At 45.8% G+C, this 27,386-nt stretch overlaps 1 protein-coding gene across 1 annotated transcript in view; it reads left to right on the forward strand.

Moving 5' to 3' along the window:
• Positions 1 to 9,039: 9,039 nt before the first annotated feature.
• SAE1 (SUMO1 activating enzyme subunit 1) overlaps positions 9,040 to 27,386 on the forward strand; it is a 74,317-nt gene continuing 55,970 nt past the window's right edge. Inside the window, exons 1-2 of the mRNA XM_079906808.1 lie at positions 9,040 to 9,222; positions 24,899 to 25,010. Coding sequence (XP_079762934.1) covers positions 9,125 to 9,222; positions 24,899 to 25,010 — 210 coding nt within the window. The 5' untranslated portion in view covers positions 9,040 to 9,124. The remainder of the gene's footprint in view (positions 9,223 to 24,898; positions 25,011 to 27,386) is intronic.

The following is a 27,386-nucleotide window of genomic DNA, read 5'->3' on the forward strand; positions in this document are numbered from 1 at the left end:
ATTACTCTCCAATTTATTGTTTCTTTGTCTGAAAGAAACAATTTTTGTCTAGAAGTTGCCTGTTTTGGCCACTTCTTAGGTTCCATTTCTATGAGACCTCCATGGGCAAGGATTAAAATGTGTCTCTTTCTCTCCTGTTAATCTGCCTTGTGTCAATTTTATTACTAATCCAGCCACAAGAACTCAAGAGGGGTGAAAAGAGAAATTTCCCCTCTCCGATACACTATATCTTGGACCAGCTAGAGAACCTCCTCTTGCATGGGGCTCAGAAGCTTTAGAGTTTTCTTTGCTGATGAGTGAGAGCAAGTCTCCCAACCATGAAGCAAATTGCCTCCAGAACTCCAAGAGGGCCTCCAAACATTTTGGCTTTTTTGTAGTGCGTGGGCGGGGGAGACACAAGTTTCAGCAACTCGCCTTTTGTTTTGGAAAAAATATTGCATTCCAACATACCTCTTCTTTTGGATCTCCAAAACATCTTTGAGCAGGCAGGTTCCTGTATTTTTCTGAGACAGAACCTTCTGTAATGCCCATAAGTCTAACCAATGCCTCCATGGCACACGTTTCATTGTACTCTTGGCAAAAGATTTGTTTTTTCTAGTTCCTGGGGTGGCTCTAGGATGGGTTCTTTGCGCCACGGATGAGCAGTCCTTTAGAGAGAAGACACATCACACGGTGTAGAACCAGCACCAGCAGCTGGCTCCAACCTCTGGAAACCCTGGGGAAAAAAGGAGACCATTGGCCAAAGAGAGACATTACGGTGTGTTGGATCCTACTGATTGCCAACCCGATAGCTATTTCCACCTCTTTCTTGCTAATCCAACCTTGGATTTATTGGGGAGGTCGGAGGTAAGGGGGTCCAGTTTAAATGATCCTTGGTCTACCTAATTCTTAAGGTGATGATGTCGCCCCCTAGAGGACATTTTGAAAATTATGGAGGGAAATTATTTTTGGTCGTCAACTGATTCTCGAGGGAACAATATTGCTCCCTTGGGGATGTTTTGGAAATTTGCGTGAACTTTTGGGACATCACAATAATGAGGAGGTTGTTACCTACCGGCACTAGAGGATAGGGAGTGGGGATGATAGGATGTCCTGCGACATTACGTTGGTAATGAATGATTACCTAATGAACGCAGTTAACGATAGTTCATAAATAATGGAAAGAACACTTTACACTAAGGTATATTAAGCTGTCATGCTGAACTTTTCCAGTTCTTTTGGAATTGTGTGCATAGCAAAGTCATGGTAGACTCCTGGAAATTTACAAAATGTATACCACTATGTTTGGGGTAATAAAAATGTTTTGGAACTTGATAGAGATGGTGGTTGCCAATGGTGGCTGCACTAAATGCCACTGAACTGGTCACTTTCAAATGGCTAATTTTAGGGACTTCCCTCGTAGTCCAGTGGTTAAGGCTCTGGGCTTCCACTGCAAGAGGCACGGGTTTGATCCCTGGTTAGGAAAATAAGATCCTGCATGATGTGACGCAGCCAAAAAATAAAATAAAATGGCTAATTTTATGTTATGTGAATTTCACTTCTGTAAAAAAAGTTTAAAAATATATAAATTTGAGAATATATCATTACATTGAAATTTCTCTATAAGCTTTAGAAATGTATAAGGGGAAAGAGGGAAAGGGGACACTTTTAGATGTTGAATGAGTCTAGAAGTGCAGAGAAAATAATTTATAGAGCAGTTAGCTTTACTTTTCAGGGCTCTTTTTAACAAAGTGATCATTTGACAAGAGTTACTAAATACTCACAGGTAAAGGCTCAGATCACTCCCTAACCAAATGCAAATGAGTACATGCCATGGAAATTAAGGTCAATTTCAAGGTCAACATATTAACAAATAAATCATTCAACGTTAAGGATCTGTTTTCGCTCTTCAAAAGAGATTGACTCCTTTATTTTCCTTTCTATGATCCATTTACATTTCTCTTTAATAATATAAGGCAACTCAGCAAAAGTGTTTATTTCCAAAGGCTTATCCAAAAGATACTTGATATAGCCCTCTGCTGCCCAGTCATTCCATGACTTCTAAAAGTCTTTCCTGCACAGAGATTATTTGATCCTGTCATTGGATCATTTGATCCTGTGATTGGAAATAGTAGCACGGCATAGTTCGATAGCTTTAGATTCAGAACTTTAAAAAAAGTTAAAAAAAAAAACAACCTTTTTATTATGGAAAAATTCAAAGATACACAAAAATAAAGGGAAGAGTAAAATGAACCCTCATGTACCCATCATCCAACTTCAACAATTATAAACTCATAGCCAGATAAGCAACAAGGACCTACTGTATAGAACAGGAACTATACTCAATATTTTATAATAACTTATAAGGGAAAAGAATCTGAAAAAAATAGATATATATGTATGTAAGCCCATGAACAGGGTGGAAGTGGCCTGCTCTTTCCTGACTTAGCTCAGAAGTTAAGCAGTGTCACTTTTGCCACATTCTATTGGTCAAACAGTCGTCAAATCCAGGCCAGTTTCAAGGAAGGAAACATAGATCTCCCACCCCTTCAATGGAAGTAGTGTCAAAGGGATGTTGCGAGAAGAGTATGTAGGATGAGAGATATTATTGTACCCATCTTTGCAAAATGCCATCAGCCACAGTGATGATCAAGACAACTTAGTGAGGGACTTCCCTGGTAATCTAGGGGATGCCAGTTCCACCCTTGCTTGGGAAACTAAGATCTCACATGCCACGGAGCAGCTAAGCCCGTGCACCGCAACTACTGAGCCCACGTGCCACAACTAGAGAGCCGGTGTGCCTCAACCACAGGGCCCATGCGCTCTGGAGCCTGTGTGCCACAATTAGAAAGAAGCCTGCATGCCGCAACTAAGACCGGACGCAGCCAAAAATAATAAATAAATAAATATTGATTTAAAAAAAAAAGAGAACTTAGTGAATCCCCTTGTCGCCATAATTTTTTCCCTAGTTGACATCATTTAACGCTGGGGAATATTTGGAGTTAAATATAGAAATGTTCAAGTGACCCAGACCTCAGGAATGAATTTTTTAAAATTTATTTATTTATTTATTTTTGGTTGCATTGGGTCTTCATTGCTGTGCACAGGCTTTCTCTAGTTGTGGCTGAGCGGGGGCTACTCTTTGTTGCAGTACGCCGGCTTCTCATTGTGGTGGCTTCTCTTTTTGCAGAGCATGGGCTCAAGGCATGCGGGCTCAGTAGTTGCAGCAAACAGGCTCAGTAGTTGTGGCTCATAGGCTCTAGAGCACAGGCTCAGTAGTTGTGGCACATGGGCTTAGCCGCTCCGTGGCACGTGGGATCTTCCCGGACCAGGGCTCAAACCTGTGTCCCCTGCATTGGCAGACAGATTCTTAACCACTGCGCCACCAGGGAAGTCCCAGGAATGAATCTTTTGGTTTAAGGAATTTGTGCATATTTGGCTTTTTATGTACCAGAAATGTTTAAGAGAATCTGGCCTTTCAGAGTTTCCTGGTGAGATCTGTAGTTCTCAAAAAAAATTCTCAAAACTTTTCCCTGCATTTATTTAAAGACCTGGGATGACTAATTCTAAAATACTTTAGCAAAATAAAAATTATATATATATATATATAAAATGTGTGTGTGAGTATGAGAGAGAGAATAAATGTGTCAAAACTTAAAATTAATGAATCTAGATAAAGTTATGTAAATATTCATTGGACTGTTTCTGTTTTTATAAATTTATTTTATTTTTATTTGTTTTTGGCTGCATTGGGTCTTTGTTGCTGTGCATGGGCTTTCTCTAGTTGTGGCGAGCAGGGGCTCGTCTTCATTGCAGTGCGTGGGCTTCTCATTGCAGTGGCTTCTCTTGTTGCGGAGCATGGGCTCTAGGCATGTGGGCTTCAGTAGTTGTGGCTCGTGGGCTCTAGAGCGCAGGCTCAGTAGTTGTGGCGCACGGGCTTAGTTGCTCTGCGGCATGTGGGATCTTCCCGGACCAGGTCTCAAACCCGTGTCCCCTGTGTTGGCAGGCGGATTCTTAACCACTGTGCCACCAGGGAAGCCCAGGACCTACTTTGTGTAAGCTTGAAGATCTTTCTTTTTTTTTTTTTTTAAGCTTGAAGATCCAAGTTTTTTTAATTGGTTAACTTCATCTTTTTTTTTTTTTTTTTTTTGCGGTACGCGGGCCTCTCACTGTTGTGGCCTCTCCCGTTGAGGAGCACAGGCTCCAGACGTGCAGGCTCAGCGGCCATGGCTCACGGGCCCAGCCGCTCCGCGGCATGGGGGATCTTCCCGGACCGGGGCATGAACCCGTGTCCCCTGCATCGGCAGGCGGACTCTCAACCACTGCGCCACCAGGGAAGCCTGGTTAACTTCATCTCTGATTTATTGGTGTCACTTTTTCCCTTCATTAGAATTAAAAATTAACTATAATGATACAAACATATCAGTTATATAAATCAATATCATAAACCATAACTAATTATGAAGATACAGTATACTATAACTCATGGGACAAAAAAGGGCCTATTAAAAGTCCCAAATATAAAAATTTTTGACAGAATAAAATAAAATTAAAATTATCAAATGGCTCTTCTCATTCTGTCCCTGAACTTCAAACCATCTTGCACCTGCATCTCATCCTCTAGCGTAAGATAAGCGGTAAGGTCATGATTGGAGGCTGAATTGGGGGTCAGGAAGGCAGTTAGGAAAGGGCCTTTCCTAGGGGGCCCAGCAATATTTGGAAGAAACATGACAAATCTGAAGAGGCATGTGCTTCCCAAACTTGCTCATTTCAAAGACAGCCTCAAATTATTCTAAGCAAAGCAGTGCTCATTCTGGAAGAGTTGACTTGCATCTTTAGTGCTCAGGATCCTGAATTTTATTTTATTTTTTTGCTGAGCCAGTGGCTTGCAGAATCTTAGTTTCCCGACCAGGGATTGAACCTGGGCCCTCCACAGTGAAAGCACAGAGTCCTAACCACTGGACCACCAGGGAATTCCCTAGGATCCTGAATTTTTTACATTCTCTGTTTGCCTCAAAGTACAATGATCACATATTGCAATTATCAAATAGATTTCCAGGCTTAAAAAAAAATAAAGAGACTTCCCTAGTGGTGCAGTGGTTAAGAATCCGCCTATCAGTGCAGGGGACATGGGTTCGAGCCCTGGTCCGGGAAGATCTCACATGCCGTGGGGCTACTAAGCCCGTGCGCCACAACTACTGAGCCCCTGTGCCACAACTACTGAAGCCCGCGCGCCTAGAGCCTGTGCTCCGCAACAAGAGGAGAAGCCACAGTGAGAAGCCCACACACCTCAACGAACAGTAGCCCCTGCTTGCTGCAACTAGAGAAAGCCCGTGTGCAGCAAGACACAACGCAGCCAAAAAAAAATAAATACATAAATAAATTTATGAAAAAATAAAATAAAAAGACCATACACAAAACTAATACAATGTTATATGTCAATTATATCTCAGTTTTTAAAAAATTCATGATCTGGTTTCTCAATGATCCCTTTGTCCCCTGGGGTCACCATGGCACAGTCACCTGACTTCTTTTCATTCCTCCAGAGTCTGTTTGGTCATTATTTCCTCTGAGACATGTTCCCTGAAACCACAGTACAAAATACTCCCCCTAGAGGTTATATATTGCCTAGTACAGGGCTGGGCATTGAGGACATCCTCAGGGAAATGTAAATGAATAAACCTATCAGATAGACTAAATTCAGAAAAATGGAGAGTGAGTTCACATTCTCACAATATCATTTCCTGACTCCTACACTAAGCCAGACACTGTCAAAGCTCCTTCTTTTCCTTGACAGCACTTCTCAAAGTTTCTGTTTATTTTTCTGCCACTTTCAGCAGAGAAAGGAACTGAAGTCAGGGAGAGAAAGAGAATTGGGGTTGGGCAAAAACGGAGAGAATAGGAGAAGAGAGAATTGGGTGGGGAGAATATTCGGGTTATCTAATGCTCTGTAGCAAGTGATCAGCAAACTTGCGCCGCAGGGCTTTCTGGTTCTTAGTTCCCCAACCAGGGGAACTGGGGCCCAAGCAGTGAAAGCGGCCAAGTCCTAACCACTGGACCACCAGGGAATTCGCAGCAAACAATTATTTTTCTTACAGATCAGCACTTTGGGCACGGCTTGGCAAAAATGGCTTCTCTCTCCTCCCTCTGGGGTGACTTGACTGTTTGCCAGAGGGTCTCCTTCCAAGACGGCTCACTCACGTGGCCAGCAAGATGGTGCTGGCTGTTGGCTGGGGCTGTTGGCCGGGCTGAGGGTCAGAAGCTTTGGTTCCTCTCCATATGGACGTCTCCATAAGGTGCTTTGTCTTGTGCTAGTATGGAGGCTGGGGTTAAGAGCAAGTGTCCCAACAGAAAGTGGAAGATGACCACTTCCTTTTTTTAAAAACAGCTTCACTGAGATATTCGCAGACCATGCAATTCAGTCGTTTAAAGTGTACAATTTGGGCTTCCCTGGTGGCGCAGTGGTTGAGAGTCCGCCTGCCGATGCAGGGGACGCAGGTTCGTGCCCCGGTCCAGGAATATCCCACATGCAGCGGAGCGGCTGGGCGCGTGAGCCATGGCCGCTGAGGCTGTGCGTCCGGAGCCTGTGCTCTGCAATGGTAGAGGCCACAACAGTGAGAGGCCCGCGTACCTCAAATAAAAAAAAAAAAAAAAAAGAAATGCTGTAAAGTGTACAATTCAGTCATTTTGGGTGTATTACATTATTAATTTTTTAAAAATTGTGGTAAAAATGTATAACATACAATCCACCATTTTAACCAGTTTTAAGTGAACAATTCAGTGGCATTAAGTACATTCACAGTGTCATGCAACCATCACCACTACCTACTTCTTTTTCATCACCTTTTGTATCTGGGTTCGTTCACTTAGCATAATATTTTCAAGGTTCATCCAAATTGTGGCATGTATCAGTGCTTCATCCTTTTTTATGGGTGAATATTATTCCATTGTATTGATTTACCACATTTTATTTATCCATTCATCACCTGATGGATGGATTGGGTTGTTTCACATTTGGCTATTGTGAATAATGTTGCCATGATGATTGGCATACAAATATCTGTTTGAGTCTCTGCTTTCAATTCTTTGGGTATATGCCTAAGAGTGGAATTGCTGGGTCCTATGATAATTCGACGTTTAGCTTTTTGAGGGGAGGCTGTCCATTTCTTAAGGGCTGGACTCAGAAATTGGCCCAGCATTCACTTCTATCATATTCTATTTTTTAAAAAATAAATTTATTTATTTATTTATTTTTGGCTACATTGGGTCCTTGTTGCTGCGCGCGGGCTTCCTCTAGTTGTGGCGAGCGGGGGATACTCTTCATTGTGGTGCCAGCTTCTCATTGTGGTGGCTTCTCTTGTCAGGGAGCACAGGCTCTAGGTGCACGGGCTTCAGTAGTTGTGGCATGTGGGCTCAGCAGTTGTGGCTCATGGGCTCTAGAGCGCAGCCTCAGTAGTTGTGGTGCACGGGCTTAGTTGTTCCACGGCATGTGGGATCTTCCTGGACCAGGGCTCGCGCCCGTGTCCCCTGCATAGGCAGGCGGATTCTTAACCACTGCGCCACCAGGGAAGTCCCTCCATATTTTTTGAATGATACATTTTTAAAAAATATTTATTTATTTGGCTGTGCCGGGTTTTAGTTGAGGCATGAGGGATGTTTACGTGTGGCATGTGATGTCTTAGTTGCAGCATGTGGGATCTAGTTCCCTGACCAGGGGTCGAACCCAGGCCCCTTGCATTGGGAGTATGGAGTCTTAACCACTGGACCTCCAGGGAAGTCCCTTGAATGATATTTTGACCTCTGATGAATTGCTACTCTTTTCTGAGTCTCAGAGTCATATTGTAAAAGGGGAGGAAATATCTATCTCTGAGGTTCATAGGGTATGTACCTCACTGGACAAGGTCAGAGCACATAGTAGGAGCTTAATGTACCACCAGCAGTATAACCTCCTGAGGAAGCACGTGGGCCTGGATTTGAATCCTAGCTTCACTACTTCTAAGATATAAGACTTTGTTCAGGCCACTAATATCGATACTCAACTTTGCTGGACCTCAGACTCTTTAGCTGTGAAATGGGAATATTAAAGAATTTATCTACTTTTGCAAGGGTTAGAGAAATAATCCATATAAAACCCATTTAAATTCCATGAGAGGGCAGCTATTTTTAATTGTTATTTAAAAATTAAAAAAAAAAGTTTTTACTGTTCTACCCCTAGCACAGAGACTGATGGTTGACAAGCACGTTCTAGGGATTGAACCAGGGCCCTCGGTAGTGAGAGCGCAGAGTCCTAACCCTGGACTGCCAGGGAATTCCCAAACAAGTTCCTAATAAGTATTTGTTGAATGAATAATAAAAAGGTATTTTGCCTAGGGAAAACACATATTAGCTATTATTAGCTATTACTAACCTACAAGATTCCCCACCTGCTTCATATTATGATTTAATCTCTTACCACCCTCTCACTCTGCTCCAGCCACCCTGCCCTCTCCACAGCTCCTTAATTACGTTAGCATGTGCCAGCCTCAGGGCCTTTGCAGCTGCTGTTCTGTCCAGGAATGCTACATTTCCCAGTTATCTACCCAGCTTGTTTCTACGGTTCCTTCAGATCTCTGCTCAACAATCACCTGTCACCCTGTAGTCCCATATCCTGTTTTAATTTTCTCCAAAACATTTATTGAGGGCCTGATTTATATATTTTTTCCTTTGGGAACGTAAGTTTTTCCTCAAGGGAACGTAAGTTCCATGAAGGCAGGATTTTATCTATTTTACTCACCACCCTATTTCACAACAACCCCGTTACCGGGATTTCGGCAGACGCTCCATTTTACTTGCTGAATTGAAGGCCTCATAAACAACCACTTGGGTATCCTTGTGGGGCCAGAAGCCGCGCGGATTTTTGGCCAGGATTGGCAGAAGACTCCATCACGTGACTGGCTGATGCCCGCCCACCTCGGAGGCTAAGGAGGTCCACGTGGTTCCAGGGTCCAGGGGCAGGCGGGGCTTGGAGAAGGTAGTGCGCAGGCGCGATCCCTGGCGCAGGCGCAGATGCGGCCTGGGCGCGCGGCCCGTGGCGGTTGGCGGCTTGTGGGGCCGGCGGGCGGTTGCCGTGAGCAGGACCAGAGCTCCGGCGCTGAGAGCCGGCGCCATGGTGGAGAAGGAGGAGGCAGGCGGCGGTATCAGCGAGGAGGAGGCGGCTCAGTATGACCGGCAGATCCGTCTCTGGGGATTGGAGGCCCAGAAACGGTAAGGGCCGGTGCGGCTTGTGGGACTGAGGGTTTGGAGGGTGGTCTGGCCTGAGGCGTTGGGGAGCCGGAGGGTTTAATTTGAAGAGAGGAGGCGGGAATCGTGTACCCGGCCGTGGTCGCCTTCCTGAGAGGACTGGAGGGGTTGATTTGGGATGTTTCCTCGGAAGGTATGGGAAGCGGGGACGTCCTAGGTGGTGGGAGGGCTGTTCCGAGGAATTGGCGACCTCTAGAAGGGGAGCTGGGGGAGTTCTGAGCGATCCGGAGGATGCAGACTCAGGAACTCGACGCCCGAAGGGAGCGATGGTGGCGTTTGGATCGGGGTTGGGGACTTAGGGAATAGGAGGGGCCAGGAATGCATGGAAACGATGAAAGTGGCGGGGGGGCATAGTTCATTCATTCATAGGTAGTGGAAGCCTGTTCTCTACTGGTTGCTGGGGAGACTGGCGAGCCCAGTAGATGAGAGCTTGCATTCATTTTTGTGGCCTCTAAGGAGTGGGCCAGTCTGAAAGAGTGAGGGTTTTTTCCGAGGGGTTTTGGAGCAAGTAATTTCAAGTGAGGTTCCTGAGAGGCACGGAGAGTCTGGGGGTGCTGGAGGTACCCGAAGAGATTGCTTGTGTCTAGATCTGGGGGTGTGTCCCGAGAGGACAGGATTGGGGATACCTTGGGTATGGGGGAGTAATTATCGGAGGGGATGAGGTCTTTGAAAGAGGTGGTCGATATGATCAGATATTTATTGAGCACCTGCCACCGGCGCTGAGCGGGTATTAATGAACTAGGCAGACTCCTTGCCCACATGGAGCTTACGTTCCGGTGGGGGAGGCAATACACATAAAAAATAATAAAATATTAGGCAATGCAAGTGCTAGGGAGAAAAAATAAAGCAGGGAAAGAGGATCAATAAAGGATGGTGGGGTGGGAGAGCTATTTTGATAGGGTGGCCAGGGGAGGCCTCTGAAGAGGTAACATTGAGCCTCGGACCCGTATGAAAGGAAAGAGCCCTGTGGCCATCTGGGAGGATCTTCCTAGCATAGGGGACAAGTGTAAAATCCTAGAGGCCAGAGCATGCTTGGCAAATGAGAGCAACAGGGTGGCTGCAACCAAATGAGGGGTACCTTTTTTTTTTCTTTTTTAAATTAATTAATTGATTGATTTTGGGCTGCGTTGGGTCTTCGTTGCTGCGCTCGGGCTTTTGTCTAGTTGCGGCGAGTGGGGGCTACTGTTCATTGCGGTGCGCGGGATTCTTATTGCGGTGGCTTCTCTTGTTGCGGAGCACAGGCTCTAGGCATGTAGGCTTCAGTAGTTGTGGCACGTGGGCTCAGTAGTCGTGGCTCGCGGGCTCTAGAGTGCAGGCTCAGTAGTTGTGGCGCACGGGCTTAGTTGCTCCACGGCATGTGGGATCTTCCCGGACCAGGGCTCAAACCGTGTCCCCTGCATTGGCAGGTGGATTCTTAACCACTGTGCCACCAGGGAAGTCCCAGGAGGTAGCTTTTGAATTCTAAGTGTGTTGGGAAACCTGTTGGAGAGTTTTGAGCAGAGGAGTAACACGATCTGAATTGTGTTTGAAAAGGATCGCTCTTGCTGCATGCAGAACAGGTGGAAGTGGGCAGAAGTGGAAATAAGGATTCCGCTTGGGGGGCTGCTGCGATAATCCCCTTGAGATGCAAGTAATGGTGGCTTGGAACTCTAGGGAAGGGGCCAGATGTAGATTCTGGATATAATTTGAAGGTAGAGGGGACAGGCTTTGCTGAAGGATTAAATGTGTGGAGTGGGAGAGGCAGAACTCAAGGTTTTTGGCCGAAGCAGTTGGAAAGACGGAAGTGCCTTCACTGACTGAGGTGGGGGAAGAGTCAGCAGTTCTATTTTGGACTTAACGTTTTAGCTGTTTACTACACATGTAAGTAGAAATAAATATGTGAGTGGTTGAGTTCAGTGATGAGGTCTGAGTGATGGGGGTGGTTATGAGATGTGCGTGAGTACAGAGGGCAGAATTAATTGATCCAAGGGTTGGGGAGGCAGGCAGTTCAAGAGGCTTGAGGGGCGGGAGCTTCTACAGCTTTTTGGTGAGAGAGCGTGTGTGGTGGGTGGGGTGAGGTGGGGGTTACTTCAGGCTCATTTTAGGTGTGTGGAGCCTTCTGTGACTGGGGAGGAGGGCGCATTACGAGGCATTAGCAAGCACTGGTCTGAGGGTTGAAGGCACCTGAAATAGAAGATTGGAGATTAAACGATGAGAATGGGGCTGAAGACACAGTGTCGAATGAGTTTAGGAACTGCCGTTTGAAGGAGTGTTAGGGGTTCCTGAAGGGTTGAGAAGGGGATCCTAAGTGTACTAGAAGGGTTGATTCCAGGCGTTGGGGGCAGTAGGTGGTTTTGTTTGAGGCGGGGTAAAGTTGGTGAGGATTAAACTGGAATTAGTGAGAGATCTGTCGGAGGGGTAGGAATGAATGATTTATCTGAGGAGCATTAAAGAATGGATGGAGGGCTCCTGAGGGAGAGGTGACCTAAGGGGCAAATCAGAGTCGGGGTATGGAATTCTTGGGAGATGGGAGCTATTCTGAGGAAGTGAAGATGTCTAGAACTCAGCGGAGAACCTGAAAAGGATTGGCTGAGGGTCCTGGGAGGGTAGGAAGGGGTTACCCTATAATTTGGAATCTATAGATTTGTATACAGTCTTACAGAGTTGATTAAAGTGCTCTCTTGTCCCTTTTTCAGCTGAGTCTGATAGCAGCTCTTTGGAGAAGGAAAGGCAGTGATTTCCTCCTCTGTACAGAAAGGAAGGAGGCTCCGCAAAGCAAATTGACTTGTCTCTAAGGGAACTCCAGGTGGGATAGGAGAACTTTGGGGACTGGGGATCCTTGTGAAATAGAAAGCAGCCTGCGAATGGACAGACTGCATTCTGGCTACAGTTTTGCCTCTGACTCTATAATGTTGGACCAAGGTTGTCAGAGAATTGGAAGGGAGACAAATAATAATAAAAAGGGTCTTCAAGGGAACTCGTACAGTCTGGAGGTTAAAAACTGGTGTGTGGGCTTCCCTGGTGGCGCAGTGGTTGAGAATCTGCCTGCTAATGCAGGGGACATGGGTTCGAGCCCTGGTCTGGGAAGATCCCACATGCCGCGGAGCAACTAGGCCTGTGAGCCACAAGTACTGAGCCTGCACGTCTGGAGCCTGTGCTCCGCAACAAGAGAGACTGCAACAGTGAGAGGCCTGCGTGCCGCGATGAAGAGTGGCCCCCACTTGCCACAACTAGAGAAAGCCCTTGCACAGAAACGAAGACCCAACACAGCCAAAAATAAATAAATTAAAAGAAGGCTCAAAATTAAAAAAACCCAAAAAACTGGTGTGTATCTCTCATACAGTGTTTTAATTTTTTTGAAATTAGTTGCCAGCATTTAAAAATCTAGAGAATTGGCCAAATTTGGGGCAGTTTGAGCATCAGAAGGAATAAAATCGACTTCACGTAGAAATATTTAATAATGTGTCTTCTGATGTAGTGAAATGAGAACCTCAGTGCATCATCTTCTATGTTTTCCTGCCAGATATCATGTTTTCACAGAACAGAGGAACAAATTAAAGGACACCATTGAGGTAATGATGAGATGTCCAGAATGTGGGACGTTTTACAAGACGACTGCCCTGGTTCTCTTCCAGAAGTCAATGTCATGGAAAAAACAAGAGAAGGGACTGTTCTAGATTAAGAGAGTAAAGAGTGGAGCCAAATGCAAGGTGTAACCCTGACTGGATCCTGGTTCAAAAAGAAAACTTCCCTAAAATACATCTTTTAGGCAATAGGGGAAATTTGAGTATTCAGTCCTGTTAGATGATATTTGGGAATTATTTTCTAGATGTGATAATAGTGTGGGTAGGAAGGAGAATGTCATATTTTTGGAGTTGCATGCTAAAGGTGTGAAGTGCTGTGATGTCGGCATATGGGTAAAGCCAGTAGAGCAAAACGTTAACTCTTCTTGCTGTTTTTCTGTATGTTTGAAATTTTTTATAATGAGAAGTTGGGAAGATGTGTCTGTCTTCCTCCCAACCAACCCCACCCTCCCCACATATGGAGATTTCACAGTTTCTGATTTCTGTCTTTTGAAAAATAGTAAGGTCAGACATCTCCACATTGGTTGGAGCTAAGCAGTGGCCGCCTCTCTTATTCGGCCGCACCGCGAGGATGTGGGATCTTAGTTCCCCAACCAGGGATCGAACCTGCGTCACCTGCATTGGAAGCGCAGAGTCTTAACCACTTGACCGCCAGGGAAGTCCCGAGGCTCTTTTACACAGAGCCTGGGCTCTCTACTTGGCCGTCGTCTCCAGCAGCTCTGCTTCACTCATTGATAGAATTGCCTGGCCCCTGTAAGCACGTGAGTTTGCATCTCTTGCTGTGGCGCCGAGCCCATTTTGTGGATGAGGTTCAGGGAAGGGAGCCACCTCTCCCCAGGTCACACACCAAGTACATAGAAGAAGGAGGACTTGAATCTAAGTGACTAACTTCAGGTTCACTGCTATTTCCACAGTAGCTCATTAGCCACAATGGGAGGCTCATTCTTTCAATCAGATGAACATAAAGGAGAGTGTTGAAGCTGGCAGCCCTGTATGTTCTCAGACTGTGCTTCAGTTTTTGCACCGACTTTCACAACAAAGGCATGTCTAATTTTTCTCCTTCCACTCAGCAGTCATTTATCCCCTATCTAAGAGTGAGGAAGGAGGGTGACTGAGAAGGGAGAAGTAGAGGATAAGCTCCATGAGGGCAAGCACTTTATAAATGTCCAGTAATTAAGATGTGGGTTTTGATTGGTCTCTATTAAATTCCCAGTGCCTGCAAGTATGTAGACATTCAGATATTTGTTGAGTGGATGAAATGATTGTACACTGCAAAGACCTAGGAAGTCCAGAAGCCTGGGTTCAATTCCCAGCTCTGCTAACTAGCTCTCTGACCCTGGGTGAGTCACAACAGTTTCTTGGCCTTAGGTTCCACATCTGCAAAAAAGGAGGGGTGAGTGTGACTAAATCTTTAAGGACTCAACTGAAGTTTTTTTTTTTTTTTTTTTAAGATGTTGGGGGTAGGAGTTTAGTAATTTATTTATTTATTTTTGCTGTGTTGGGTCTTCGTTTCTGTGCGAGGGCTTTCTCTAGTTGTGGCGAGCGGGGGCCACTCTTCATCGCGGTGCGCGAGCCTCTCACTATCGCGGCCTCTCTTGTTGCAGAGCACAAGCTCCAGACGCGCAGGCTCAGTAGTTGTGGCTCACGGGCCTAGTTGCTCCGCGGCATGTGGAATCCTCCCAGACCAGGGCTCGAACCCGTGTTCCCTGCATTAGCAGGCATATTCTCAACCACTGTGCCACCAGGGGAGCCCTCAACTGAAGTTTTGACTTTACAGGGAGGGGGCTCCAAAAACTTCCCTGTTTTCAAGCACTCATTACCCTACACTGCTGCTGTTCAGACAGCGCTTCAGTTGGTTCCATGGGCACCTACTTACCATGAAAGTGACTGAGCGTGTACTGGAGGGCAATCCTGGTTGTTTCATATAAGGATCAATTTTTTAGTGGTTAATAGTTGAGTTTGAATCTCAGCTCCAGAACTTCATAGTTATCTAACCTTGGATACATTTCTTAACTTCTCTGTGCTTCAGTTTTCTCACTTATCAAATGGGAATAACAGAATCTACGTCATAAGATTATTGAGAAAGAAATGAGATTATGCATGAATAGAGTCTATGCACAGAAAGCATTCAGTAAGTTATAGCTACCATTATTTGACAAGTGTAAATCACCAGCCACAAAATAAGGGAAACTAAATAGGAAATAGGTTGAGATAAATGAGATAAAGCAGGCGTCAGTGGGATGAGTGGAAACTCCAAAAGGACAAGGAAGACTGTAGGAGGAGCAGATTTGCCCAGGCAGATCGAGGTGAGGAACAGTCTTAAGGTCTGTCTTGGATTCTGTCAGGACATTTAAGTAAGTATAATGAATGGGCAGTTGGATGGGCAGGATTGTAGATTTAAGTGAAAAGGACTGTACTGTTAGTTAAGCGGAGAGTATTTTTAGAAGGAGAAAATGGTCAGATCTTCCAAGTGGCCCCATCATTTTCCTGGTCACAGTGACCAGAAACCTAGGAGCCTCTGTCCTTTCTGTCCACATCCAGTCTATAGGGAATTCCTCTAGGCTCTGCTTCAAGCTCTGTCTCATCCTCCCTTCTTAGTCCAAGCTACCCGCATCATCTCAGGTCACCTCAACGGTTCCTCCCTGGTCTCCCCTGTTCCACGTGTGACTCTTTATAATCCATCCTCCACACAGCAGCCAAACTGATTTAAATTTAAAAAACAGATCACAGCAGTCCTGCTTAAAGCCTTCCAGTGATTTCCTGTATACTCAGATCTGTAAAAATCCATTGCCTTTCCTGCCCTGCTTTGTCCGACCTTGCCTGCATCTCCCTGGCTCACTCCATTCAAGCTGCTTGTATCTTTATGTTCCTCAGATATGCTAAAGCTCTCTCTGGCCTCGGGGACATTGTGCTCGCCCTACTTGAAATCATCTTATACAAGATTTTTGCATGACTCACTCTCACGCATTAGACTCTCAATAAATGTGGTTTGAATATGAATTTGGTCGTCTTCAGAATTTTTCATCATGAGTGGAATTCATTGTCTTGACTTACCTTGCAGTATGTATTGTGAATTCAGATTGTGGTGTAAAGACTGGTTCCTTCCTTCCCAGAAATTGAAAAGGTATTCCCATGGCAGCAGAAGTAGAGAGGAGAGTAAATCAGCAAGTATTTATTTAGAACCTACTATATGCAAGGCAGCATGGGGGAGACATTGAGAGAGGGAAAAAAAAAAAATCACAGATCCTGATTAGAATTGAATTTGGGATCCCAGCTCTGGGCACCCGTTAGCTGTGAGAGCTTGGACACCTTTTCTGAACCTCAGTTTTTTCGTTTCTCAAGGCAGACATGGATCCTTTCCTATGGAAACGTGATGGCCTACTTGGGGGCCTGTGGAGCCACTTGGCCTTTTAGGGAGAGAAATTGTATGCAACATTTAGGATGTGTGCTTTTTTTCTGAGAGAAAAACAGTGAAGAACCATAATCAAGGTTTCAGTGAGGCACTGTATGTATTGTACCTAGCTCAGTGCCTGGAACTTAGTGAGCCCTCTGTGGTTGGTAATTACTGTCACTGTTTTTTGTTTTTTAAAATTTATTTTATTTTTGGCTGCATTGGGTCTTCATTGCTGCACGCAGACTTTCTCTAGTTGCGGGGAGCGGGGGCTACTCTTCGTTGCGGTGCGCGGGCTTCTCATTGCGGTGGCTTCTCTTGTTGTGGAGCACGGGCTCTAGGAGTGTGGGCTTCAGTAGTTGTGGCACACGGGCTCAGTAGTTGTGGCTCGTGGGCTCTAGAGCGCAGGCTCAGTAGTTGTGGCTCATGGGCTTAGTTGCTCCGTGGCACGTCGGATCTTCCAGGACCAGGGCTCGAACCCGTGTCCCCTGCATTGGCAGGCGGATTCTTAACCACTGCGCCACCAGGGAAGTCCCTACTGTCACTGTTGTTACCAATAGACTCTCCACCCAGTATGTCACAGTGTAATTTTATATTTATTTGTGATCCTGAGAAACATATCACTTTAAGAGCATAGACTCTGGAGCAGTATCGCCTGAGTTGCTATCTGCTTTGCTGTTTGGTAGCTGTGTGGTCTTCAGCGAGGTCCCTAAGAACTGTGAGCCTCAGTGTTAGTTTCCTATTGGCAGCTGTAGCAGTTACCACAAATTTAGTGGCTTATGACAGCACAAATTCTGGAGTTCAGAAGTCTGGAATGTTTCCCTGGGCTAAAGGAGAATCAGGGTGTTGGGAGGGTTGTACTCCCTGTGGAGGCTCTAGGGAAGAATTTGTTTGCTTGATTTTCCTAGTGCCTAGAAGCCACCTGCATTCCTTGTCTTGTGGCCCCTTTCTTCATCTCCAAAGCATCTTCAAGTCTCTTCTGTGAGCAAGTCCTCTGCTTGTCATCGCATCTCCTCCTCTAACTCTGACCCTTCCGCCTCCCTCGCATAAGGGCCTTTGTGATTGCTTGAACCCACCTGGAAAATCCAGGATAATACCCCCATCTCAAAACCCTTCATTTGATCACATCAGCAAAATTCCTTTTGTGGTGTAATGTAATTTATTCACAGACCCCAGGGATGAGGAGCGTAGACGTGGTGCGGGGGGCATTATTTTGTCTACCACACTCAGCTTCCTTTATCTGTAAAGTTAAGACTAATAGTACTATCTGCCTTGCAGAGTTAGTACATGTAAGTTGCTTAGAACAGTGCTTGGGCATTCAGTAGCTGTATCCTAAGCGTTGACTGGTGTTATTTTATTCTGTTTAATGGTTGCCTAGTTTTCCATAGTAGGTGTGCACCATGGCAGTGTGGCCTCAGAGCACACCATCTCAATCACTCTACCCTATTGTTGCCCTTCTCTACTAGCTGGTTATATTAGCCACTTTCTAGCTGTGTAACCAGCTGTGTAAGCTAGTTAACTTCTTTTGTGCCTGTTTTCTCAGCTGCAAAATAGGGATAACAAGGTACCAGCTCGTAAGATTGTCGTGAGGGTTAAATGACATAATACACGTAAAGAGTTTAGAACAGTGGTTGGCACGTAGTGAGTGTTAGCTGTTGTGTTTTTTTTGTTTGTTTTTTAATCTATTTATTTTTTAAATTCATTTTGTTTTATTTATTTTTGGCTGTGTTGGGTCTTCGTCACTGTGCACTGTCTTTCTCTAGTTGTGGCAAGCGGGGGCTACTCTTTGTTGTGGTGTGCAGGCTTCTCGTTGCAGTGGCTTCTCTTGGTGCGGAGCACAGGCTCTCGGCGTGCAGGCTTCAGTAGTTGCAGCACACGGGCTCAGTAGTTGTGGCACAGAGGCTTAGGTGCTGCGTGGCATGTGAGATCTTCCTGGACCAGGGATTGAACCCGTGTCCCCTGCATTGGCAGGCAGATTCTTAACCACTGTGCCACCAGGGAAGTCCCGTTAGCTGTTGTTTTGTTTTGTTTTTTTTTGCGGTACTTGGGCCTCTCACTGTTGTGGCCTCTCCCATTGCGGAGCACAGGCTCCGGACGTGCAGGCTCAGCGGCCATGGCTCACTGGCCCAGCCGTTCCGCGGCATGTGGGATCCTCCCGGACCGGGGCACGAACCCGTGTCCCCTGCATCGGCAGGCGGACTCTCAACCACTGTGCCACCAGGGAAGCCCTAGCTGTTGTTTTGATCATCTTTTTTTTTTTTTAACATCTTTATTGGAGTATAATTGTTTTACAAAAAATATGGAATGCTTCACAAATTTGCGTGTCATCCATGCGCAGGGGCCATGCTAATCTTCTCTGTATCATTCCAGTTTTAGTATATGTGCTGCTGAAGAGAGCACTAGCTGTTGTTTTATTACGTACCAGCTTTATGTAATTCTGCCGATGGACATTTGGGTTTCTTTTGGTGTATTTTTTTTAAATAAATTTATTTTATTTATTTGTTTTTGGCTGCGTTGGGTCTTCATTGCTGCGTGTGGGCTTTCTCTAGTTGGAGCGAGTGGGGGCTACTCTTCGTTGCAGCGTGGGCTGCTCATCGCAGTGACTTCTCTTGTTGCAGAGCACAAGGCGTGCAGGCTCAGTAGTTGCAGCTTGCGGGCTCTAGAGCTCAGGCTCAGTAGTTATGGCGCCCGGGCTTAGTGACTCCGCGGCGCGTTGGATCTTCCTAGACAAGGTCTCAAACCCGTGTCCCCTGCATTGGCAGGCGGATTCTTAACCACTGCACCACCAGGGAAGTCCTGGTGTAAGTCCTGGTGTATCTATTAATTCAATAGTAATTGGAGTAACAGTGTGATAAGTCCCAAGCACGGTCATAGATGCTAGAGATATGGTTTCTGGAGCTTACTTACATTGTAATGGAGGAACGAGGAATGAACACATAAACAAGTAGCAAAATTCTAGATAGAAAAGACGTAGACCTATTTTGGATTAGGTGGCCAGTATGGACTTTTTCAAGGAGGGGCAGTTGAGCTGAGACCTAAAGAATGGGTTATATGAAGAGTTAGGGGAAGAAGCAGAGAGAACAGCTAATGCTAGAGTCCTACGGTGGGAGCAAATGTGGCATTTTCTGGGATCAAGGAAGGCCAGCCTGGCTGTAGGCAAGTTACCAGGGGAGAGAGTAGGATGAGACAGGCAGGAGTGGTATGCAGGGCTGTTGGTAAGGAGCTTGCATGGAAACCATTGGAAGGTCTGAGCAGGAGAGTGGCGTGGTCAGTTTTAGAAGCTCTCTACCTGAGATGGGGACAGTGGATTGTTGGAGGCAGGAATGTAAGCAGGGAGGCCAGGTGTCAGGCTCTTGTGGGTATTTTTTTTTTTTTTTAAGGGAATGCTATTTATTTATTTAACTTTTTGGCTGTGTTGGGTCTTCGTTTCTGTGCGAGGGCTTTCTCTAGTTGTGGCGAGCGGGGGCCACTCTTCATCGCGGTGCACAGGCCTCTCACTATTGCAGCCTCTCTTGTTGCAGAGCACAAGCTCCAGATGCGCAGGCTCGGTAGTTGTGGCTCACGGGCCCAGTTGCTCCGCAGCATGTGGGATCTTCCCAGACCAGGGCTCGAACCCGTGTCCCCTGCATTAGCAGGCAGATTCTCAACCACTGCGCCACCAGGGAAGCCCACTCTTGTGGTTTTATAAGTGAGAAGTGGTGACTCAGAGTAGGGCTGTGTGGCTGTGAAAATGGAGGGAAGTGGTGGAGGACGCTGCTGTGAATAGCATTGTACATGATTTTTGTGCCCACGTGAGTATTTCTGCAGGATTGATTCCAAGAAGGGAATTGCTGCATTAGAGCCTGAGTAATGATAGCTAACATTCATTCAATGCTGACTATGTGCCAGGTACTATTTTAAGTGCTTTTCATGTAATTGAGCCATAAATAAGCAGTAATCTCAGGGCCCCTAGAATGGTTAAGGATTAAAAACATAAACATGATATTCAGTGTTGTTGGCAGTTGAATTAAAAAACTTCCCAAGGGACTTCGCTGGCGGTCCAGTGGTTAAGCCTCCAAGCTTCCACTGCAGAGGGCATGGGTTCGATACCTGGTCGGGGAACTAAGATCAAGCATGCTACAAGGCATGGCCACAAAGACAAAACAAAACAAACAAACAAAACCCCAAAACCCTCCCGAGCAGTCAGAGTCTATGGAGCTCTCTAGGATGGAGGGATCCTAGAGAGGCCACGGGCTGCATGTGATTTATGTCAGAGGCATTTTTGTGGAGCAGTTACTGGAAGAGTTTAGAGGGTACTCGCCTGAGTGCCGTGATAAGGACTTTTTGAGGAAATGGCATTCGAGTTGGGGTTTGCGGTTTGGAGGAAAGGCTTGACTAGGCAGAGAGAGGAAGACAGGGTGTGTTTCAGGTGTGTGGAATGTTGTGATTTAAAGTCTGCAGGTGGGGGACTTCCCTGGTGGTGCAGGGGTTAAGAATCCTCCTGCCAATGCAGGGGACATGGGTTCGAGCCCAGGTCCAGGAAGATCCCACATGCCGCGGAGCAACTAAGCCCGTGCGCCACAACTACTGAGCCTGCACTCTAGAGCCCATGAGCCACAACTACTGAGCTCATGCACCACAACTACTGAGCCTGTGCACCACAACTACTGAAGCCTAGAGCCCGTGCTCTGCAACAACAGAAGCCACCACAATGAGAAGCCCACGCACCGCAATGAAGAGTAGCCCCCGCTCGCTGCAACTAGAGAAAGCCTGTGCACAGCAGCGAAGACCCAACGCAGCTAAAAATGAATGAATGAATGAATAGCTTCTCTTGTTCCTGCACTGATTTTTATTTATTTATTTATGGCTGTGTTGGGTCTTCGTTTCTGTGCGAGGGCTTTTTCTAGTTGCGGCGAGCGGGGGCCACTCTTCATCGTGGTGCATGGGCCTCTCACTATTGCGGCCTCTCTTGTTGCGGAGCACAGGCTCCAGAGCGCAGGCTCAGTAGTTGTGGCTCACGGGCCCAGTTGCTCCACGGCATGTGGGATCTTCCCAGACCAGGACTCAAACCCGTGTCCCCTGCATTGACAGGCGGATTCTCGACCACTGCGCCACCAGGGAAGCCCTCTGCACTGATCTTGATGCTAGCAGATTTGGGATTTCCTTCAGTGATATGACCAAAGGGTAAAATGGTGGCGGAGAGGAGGGAGAGAACATTGACACAGGCATATGTCTGGGGCTCAGCTTCTCCATTATTGCTTTTTTCTACACGGCCCTTCCACTGCCAACCCTAGCCTAGGTGACAGGAGCCTTTCAAGTGACAATTCCACTTCACCAGAATAATTGGGCAGAGGGCTTACGGCATACAAGCAAGGTAAATAACAGAGATGCTAGCAATGAGCAGGTTTCTTATCACAGATTGATAGCATTACACCAGCAGAGGGGAGGAGGAAGGAAGCCACGCACCCTTCCAGAGTCGCTCCAATCCCTTGAGAATCAGCACATATAATAAATATGCAATGTTTCCAAAGAGAACATCGTGCACATACCAAACCTTTGACATTAGAAAGGCTGAGCAGCCGTGCATTTAGCTGTACCTTCCAGGTCTCTGCTCTCACTGTTAGCCTGCGAGCCCTCCCTTCACCTGGTCCTAACACTGCTGTGCCTGGAACTCCAGGTTCCACGGTCCCTCTCAGTCTGAGTGACAGTCTTTTCCTGTTTGGCTGCTGTATCTACCTCAAGGATACAGCTAGACCGTCCCCACTCACTTCTGGGAAATCTGTACCCTCAGACGTTACCGATGGCCCCCTCATCTCCAAACCCACTAACTTCTCCTTGGGCACTGTTTTCCTTGCTGCTCCTTCAGCAACGAGCATGGCCCATCACTAACGCCCTCCGGGTGTGAAGACTTGGACTTGACTTCTGGCTCTGCCACTTCCTAACTGGGTGACCCAGGCAAACTGGACGACCTCTCTGACCTTCAGTCTATTCATTTGTAAAATGGAGATACCAATTCTGACTTCATGATTTAATCTCCTCGACGACCTGGTCAAACATGTATGCAAAACCACCTGGCATCCTCCCCATCATAGAACAGGTGCTCCATGAAAGTTACTTGAACATCTCTTCAATCCCCACTGCCTTAATTACAAAAGGGCTCAGTGATGGGTTTGATTCTGATGTTCAAAAAATCTGACAGAGGAAAAAAAACCCATTAAGCTGGCATTTAAACCCATTCAGTCTTGGCTCCCTCCCATTTTCCCTGCCTTACCTTCCACTACTACCAGATCATCTCTGTTATTTACCTTGCTTGTATGCCGTAAGCCCTCTGCCCAATTATTCTGGTGAAGTGGAATTGTCACTTGAAAGGCTCCTGTCACCTAGGCTATGGTTGGCAGTGGAAGGGCCGTGTAGAAAAAAGCAATAATGGAGAAGCTGAGCCCCAGACATATGCCTATGTCAATGTTCTCTCCCTCCCCCCTCCCCCCCGCCATTTTACCCTTTGGTCATATCACTGAAGGAAATCCCAGATCTGCCAGCATCAAGAATCAGAGAAGCCCGCGCACCTCAACGAAGAGTAGCCCCTGCTCACTGCAACTAGAGAAAGCCCGCGCACAGCAACGAAGACCCAACACAGCCAAAAATTTAAAAAAAAAAAAAAAAAGAATCAGTGCAGGACTCGATTTTATCAGCCATCATTACCATTAAAGACTTCTAGCCTGATGACATGCAAGTGTCCATAATTATTAGAACCATTTTTGGAAAAGAGTTTCTGCATGTTCTCCTTAGTAGTGGTACTTGATGAGAATGAACTCATTTCATAAATTAAGAGCAAACTCATTGGTCAGCAGAACTTGAATTTAGGTGAGACCGTTCTTAGTTCTTACTAATGCTTTTCAGTGTGAATAATCATACATTTGCTGCAAAAATATTAATGAGTTTGATTACAGGGTGCTGCCTAAGATCCTGATGGGGTTTTTCATGATATATGATGCAAACTCTTTATTTCCTTTTTTTGGCCTACTGGGCGGCTTGTGGGATCTTAGTTCCCCAACCAGGGATTGAATCCAGGCCCTCAGCAGTGAAAGCACGGAGTCCTAACCACTGAACCCCAAGGAAATTCCCTTTATTTCCTTTTTCAAATATGAAAAATTCTGATTCTGAAACACTTCTGGTTCAAGGGATTTCAAATAAGGTATTGTGGACCTATACTGCCTTCTGCTGACCTCAGAATTAAGTCCAGACTTCTCTGACTACCTTTTTTTTTTTTTTAAATTTATTTATTTTTGGCTGCATTGGGTCTTCCTTGCTGTGTGTGGGCTTTCTCTAGTTGCTGTGCGTGGGCTGCTCTTCATTGCAGTGTACGGGCTTTTCATTGCGGTGGCTTCTCTTGTTGCAGAGCGTGGGCTCTAGGTGCGCGGGCTTCAGTAGTTGTGGCACGTGGGCTCTAGAGTGCAGGTTCAGTAGTTATGATGCACGGGCTTAGTTGCTCCATGGCATGTGGGATCTTCTCGGACCAGGGCTTGAACCCGTGTCCCCTGCATTGGCAGGCGGATACCCAACCACTGCGCCATCGGGGAAGCCCTACCATTTTTTTTTTTAAGCCTCATCTTCTGTCACTCTACATGCTCAGAATGAGCTAAACACTTCCCAGATGCGCCCTTTTTCATGCCACCTTGTGTGTTGTAGCTTAAATAGTACCCCTTCTCCCCTTGTCTTCTGCTGTCACACTAGTTCAAGCCATCATCCTCTCTCACCTTAACTGTGACACTCTTCCCCTTCCAACCATAACCCCCCCCAATGGCTTTCCATCATGTTTAGAATAAAATCCAGAATCCTGACAGTGCCTGTAAGAGTCTTCATGATGTGGCCCCTGACTCTGTCTACAGCTTCATCTACCATTCTTACCTTTTTTTAAGATTTTTTTGATGTGGACCATTTTAAAAGTCTTTATTGAATTTGTTATATTATCGCTTCTGTTTTATGTTTTGGTGTTTTGACGGGGAGGCATGTGGGATCTTAGTTCCCTGACCAGGGATCAAACCCTGCACCCCCTGCATTGGAAGGTGAAGTCTTAACCACTGGACCACCAGGGAAGTCCCCCATTCTTCCCTTTGCTCACTCTTCCCTTTGCTCTTCAACTGCTCTATCTGCCTTCCTGCTCCTGGAATATGCCAAGCACTCCTCTGCTTCAGGGCTTTTGCACCTGCTTTTTTCTCTACCTGGAATGTTCTTCTCCCAAGTATCTGTATATATGTCCTTCATTTCATTTTGATTTTTGCTCAGCACCTCTGTGGAAAGGCCTTCACGATCAGTCTGACTAAAAACTCACATCCTCCATCATTCCTGATCCATACCATGCTTGATTTTCTTCACTTTTTGAGATATTATATATCTCTATTTGTTTGTCTGTCTCTACAAAATACAAGCTCTGAGGGCAGGAATTGTGTCTGTTTATTCACTGCTGTATTTCCACACCTTGGAGGGGGGCCTGGCATAGTAGGTGCTCAATAAATATTTGTTGAATGAATTGTTCTCAGCAGGATAGATTGGAGCCTGTCTCTTTTTCAAGATTTGAGGCCTGGATGCTTAAGTGCAGTTAATGAAATCCAAGATCATTTCCCTATTTTTGTCTTGTTTTGTTCTTCAATAACTCGGAGAGCTTCCACTGTCCTCTTTCATCCTGTTGACAATATCTGCCTTGTAGGCTGCGGGCCTCCCGGGTGCTTCTTGTTGGCATGAAGGGCCTCGGGGCTGAAATCGCCAAGAATCTCATCCTGGCCGGAGTGAAAGGACTGACCATGCTGGATCACGAGCAGGTGAGATGCCGCCTTATCACTCTCCTTCGCCATCTCCCCTCTTTGGTATAAACACGTGGAGATTTCATGCCTTCCTACTTGCCTCTTCTGGGCTGTGAAAGAGGAGGGCTGGCGTCAGTGGCACTGTAGCCCTTGGAGACTGACAGCGCCAGCACCGGGTTTGAATTCAGCTCCACCGTATCCTACGGGTGATGACCTTTCCCGTCTGTAAAGTGGAGTTAGCATCTCCCTTGGAGGGTGATTGTGAGGGGTAGAGGAGTGCTCTTCCAATTTGTACCTTTAAATCACCTGAATCACTCATTTAAAATACAGAATTGCCTTGGGGCTTTGTTTTGGTGTAGCTTTCACCCCTAATGATTCTACTTTACAAAGCCTGAGGTAAGGCTCAGGAATATATACATTTAAAAGGTATCTCAGAAGAAAAACAGAGGTGTCTCAGGAGATCTTGATGGAGATGCTTCACAGGCATTACCTTGGGAAATGTTGGATCAGAGAGAATGTATATGGACCACTTAATGTAATGCCTGCATGTAATAAGCATCCAATAGTTAATTATATGATAAAATATTATTTAATTGATAATAGAACCATAGTGCCCAACCCCTATGTAGCTGTCTCTGACCTATCTTTTCTCCAAGGTGAAAATAACTGCTGCTTTGTCTACATTCTCATGCCTCAATGACATTTTGGTTTTCTTTTATAGAAAATTTCAAATATATACAGAAGTAGAATAATATTTGACACCTCACCTACTTGGCTTCTACAGATACCAATGTTTTGTTGATCTTTTTATTTCTCTTTTCCCCTGTATTTTTTGGGACAGTTTTTTAAAGCAAATTCCAGAAATCATGTATTTTTTCAGTTAAAATATTTCAAAAATTGTATTGTCGCATATTATTTGTGTCTTTTTTTCCTTTTAGGCAATGAACAGGGGTCCTGTCTCATGCTAAGTAACTAGCACACACAGTGCGAGGTATAGGCTCTGTAGACAAAAGTAAATGTTAATGAAATTTTTAAAAGCTCTCCTGTTTGGAGTTTCAGGAGAAAATAATATCTAGAATTTTTGTTGTCTTAATTCTCCTACAATACGAAGAGACACATAGGTTGGCTCACTTAATATCACAGTCACAAATTGATTTTTGACTTGAATTCAAAACTGTCTAAGGAAAGAAAATCCCTGCAAGCAAGCTGCCAGATAATTAACTGAACCCTCCCAGCTTTGACATCCCCCCGCCCACCAGCCACAGTGCCCCCTAGTGGCAGGAACATCCCATCCAGGGGAAGAATTTGTTTGCCTGGGTAGAGAGGGTAAGAGTGGAGACCCAAGGAAGGATGGTTCCAAAACCTGGAGGCCGTTGGTGTGGAAAAACGAAACCACAATGGGATGGTAGTTTCCTCATTTGGTTGGGAAATCTGAAAATGGGGATGAGAGAACACCGAGGCCATGTGATGTGGTTCTCTCACTGCCTCGGCACTGGCACGAATGCCACCCAGAGTTGGAGTCAACCGTTGCCTCTTCAGTTTAAAGACTGATAGTGCCTTCTACTTGCCTTCCGCTGTAAGGCCTGACTCCTCTGACTGGTTTTCAAAGCCTGACATGGTGGTTCTCAATCCCATCTGTGCTTTAGAATATTTGGGGAGTTATTTAAAAATAAAAGTTCTCCAGGTGAGTCTATAAGTCAGGGAGGGTTGAGAACCACTGGCTTCGTATAACCTGGTCCCAGTCAACTTACCCAGCCTAACTCCCATCTCATAAATTTCATAGTTCGTGAACACTCTCTGGTGGTTCTGCCTTTTGTAGTTTGCTTGTTCTTTTGTCCCTGACTAGGAACGTCCCAGGAAGATGGTGCTGCATTTTGCAGAAGCTTTGGAATCATGAAGGCTTGGGCTCAAATCACACCTTCTGAAGCTGGGAAAGGGAATTAACCTCACAGAGACTTAGCTTGTTCATCTATAAATTGAAGATGTTAATTCCTGCCCCTTAGAGTTTTTCATTTCGTTTATGTCAGCAAGCATCCAAGAGCACCTGCTGCCTACCCTGAAGTAGACTAGGTACTGGCGATAGAAAAATGCACAAGATTTGCTTCCCATCCTCAATTTTTTTCCAGAAATCAGAGCACGCTACCTGACTCAGGTTGTGGCATGCAGACATGAGAGAGACTTCCTGGAGTGCTGAGCTGAGTCTTAAAAAACAAGCAGAGGTTTTTCAGGGTTTGAGGAGCTGTGTTTTAGGCAGGGGACATTAGCACAAGACAGCATGGTAGAAATCGAATATAACAGTTTGGTGTTTTTAGAGTGTGAAGCCCGTGGTGCTGGGGGGGTTGCAGATTGCAGGTGAGGTCCAAGTCATGAATGGCCAGCTGGTAAGCTCTGCTG

Source organism: Stenella coeruleoalba (assembly GCF_951394435.1).
Source record: "Stenella coeruleoalba genome assembly, chromosome: 20".
Classification (NCBI taxonomy): Eukaryota; Metazoa; Chordata; class Mammalia; order Artiodactyla; family Delphinidae; genus Stenella; species Stenella coeruleoalba.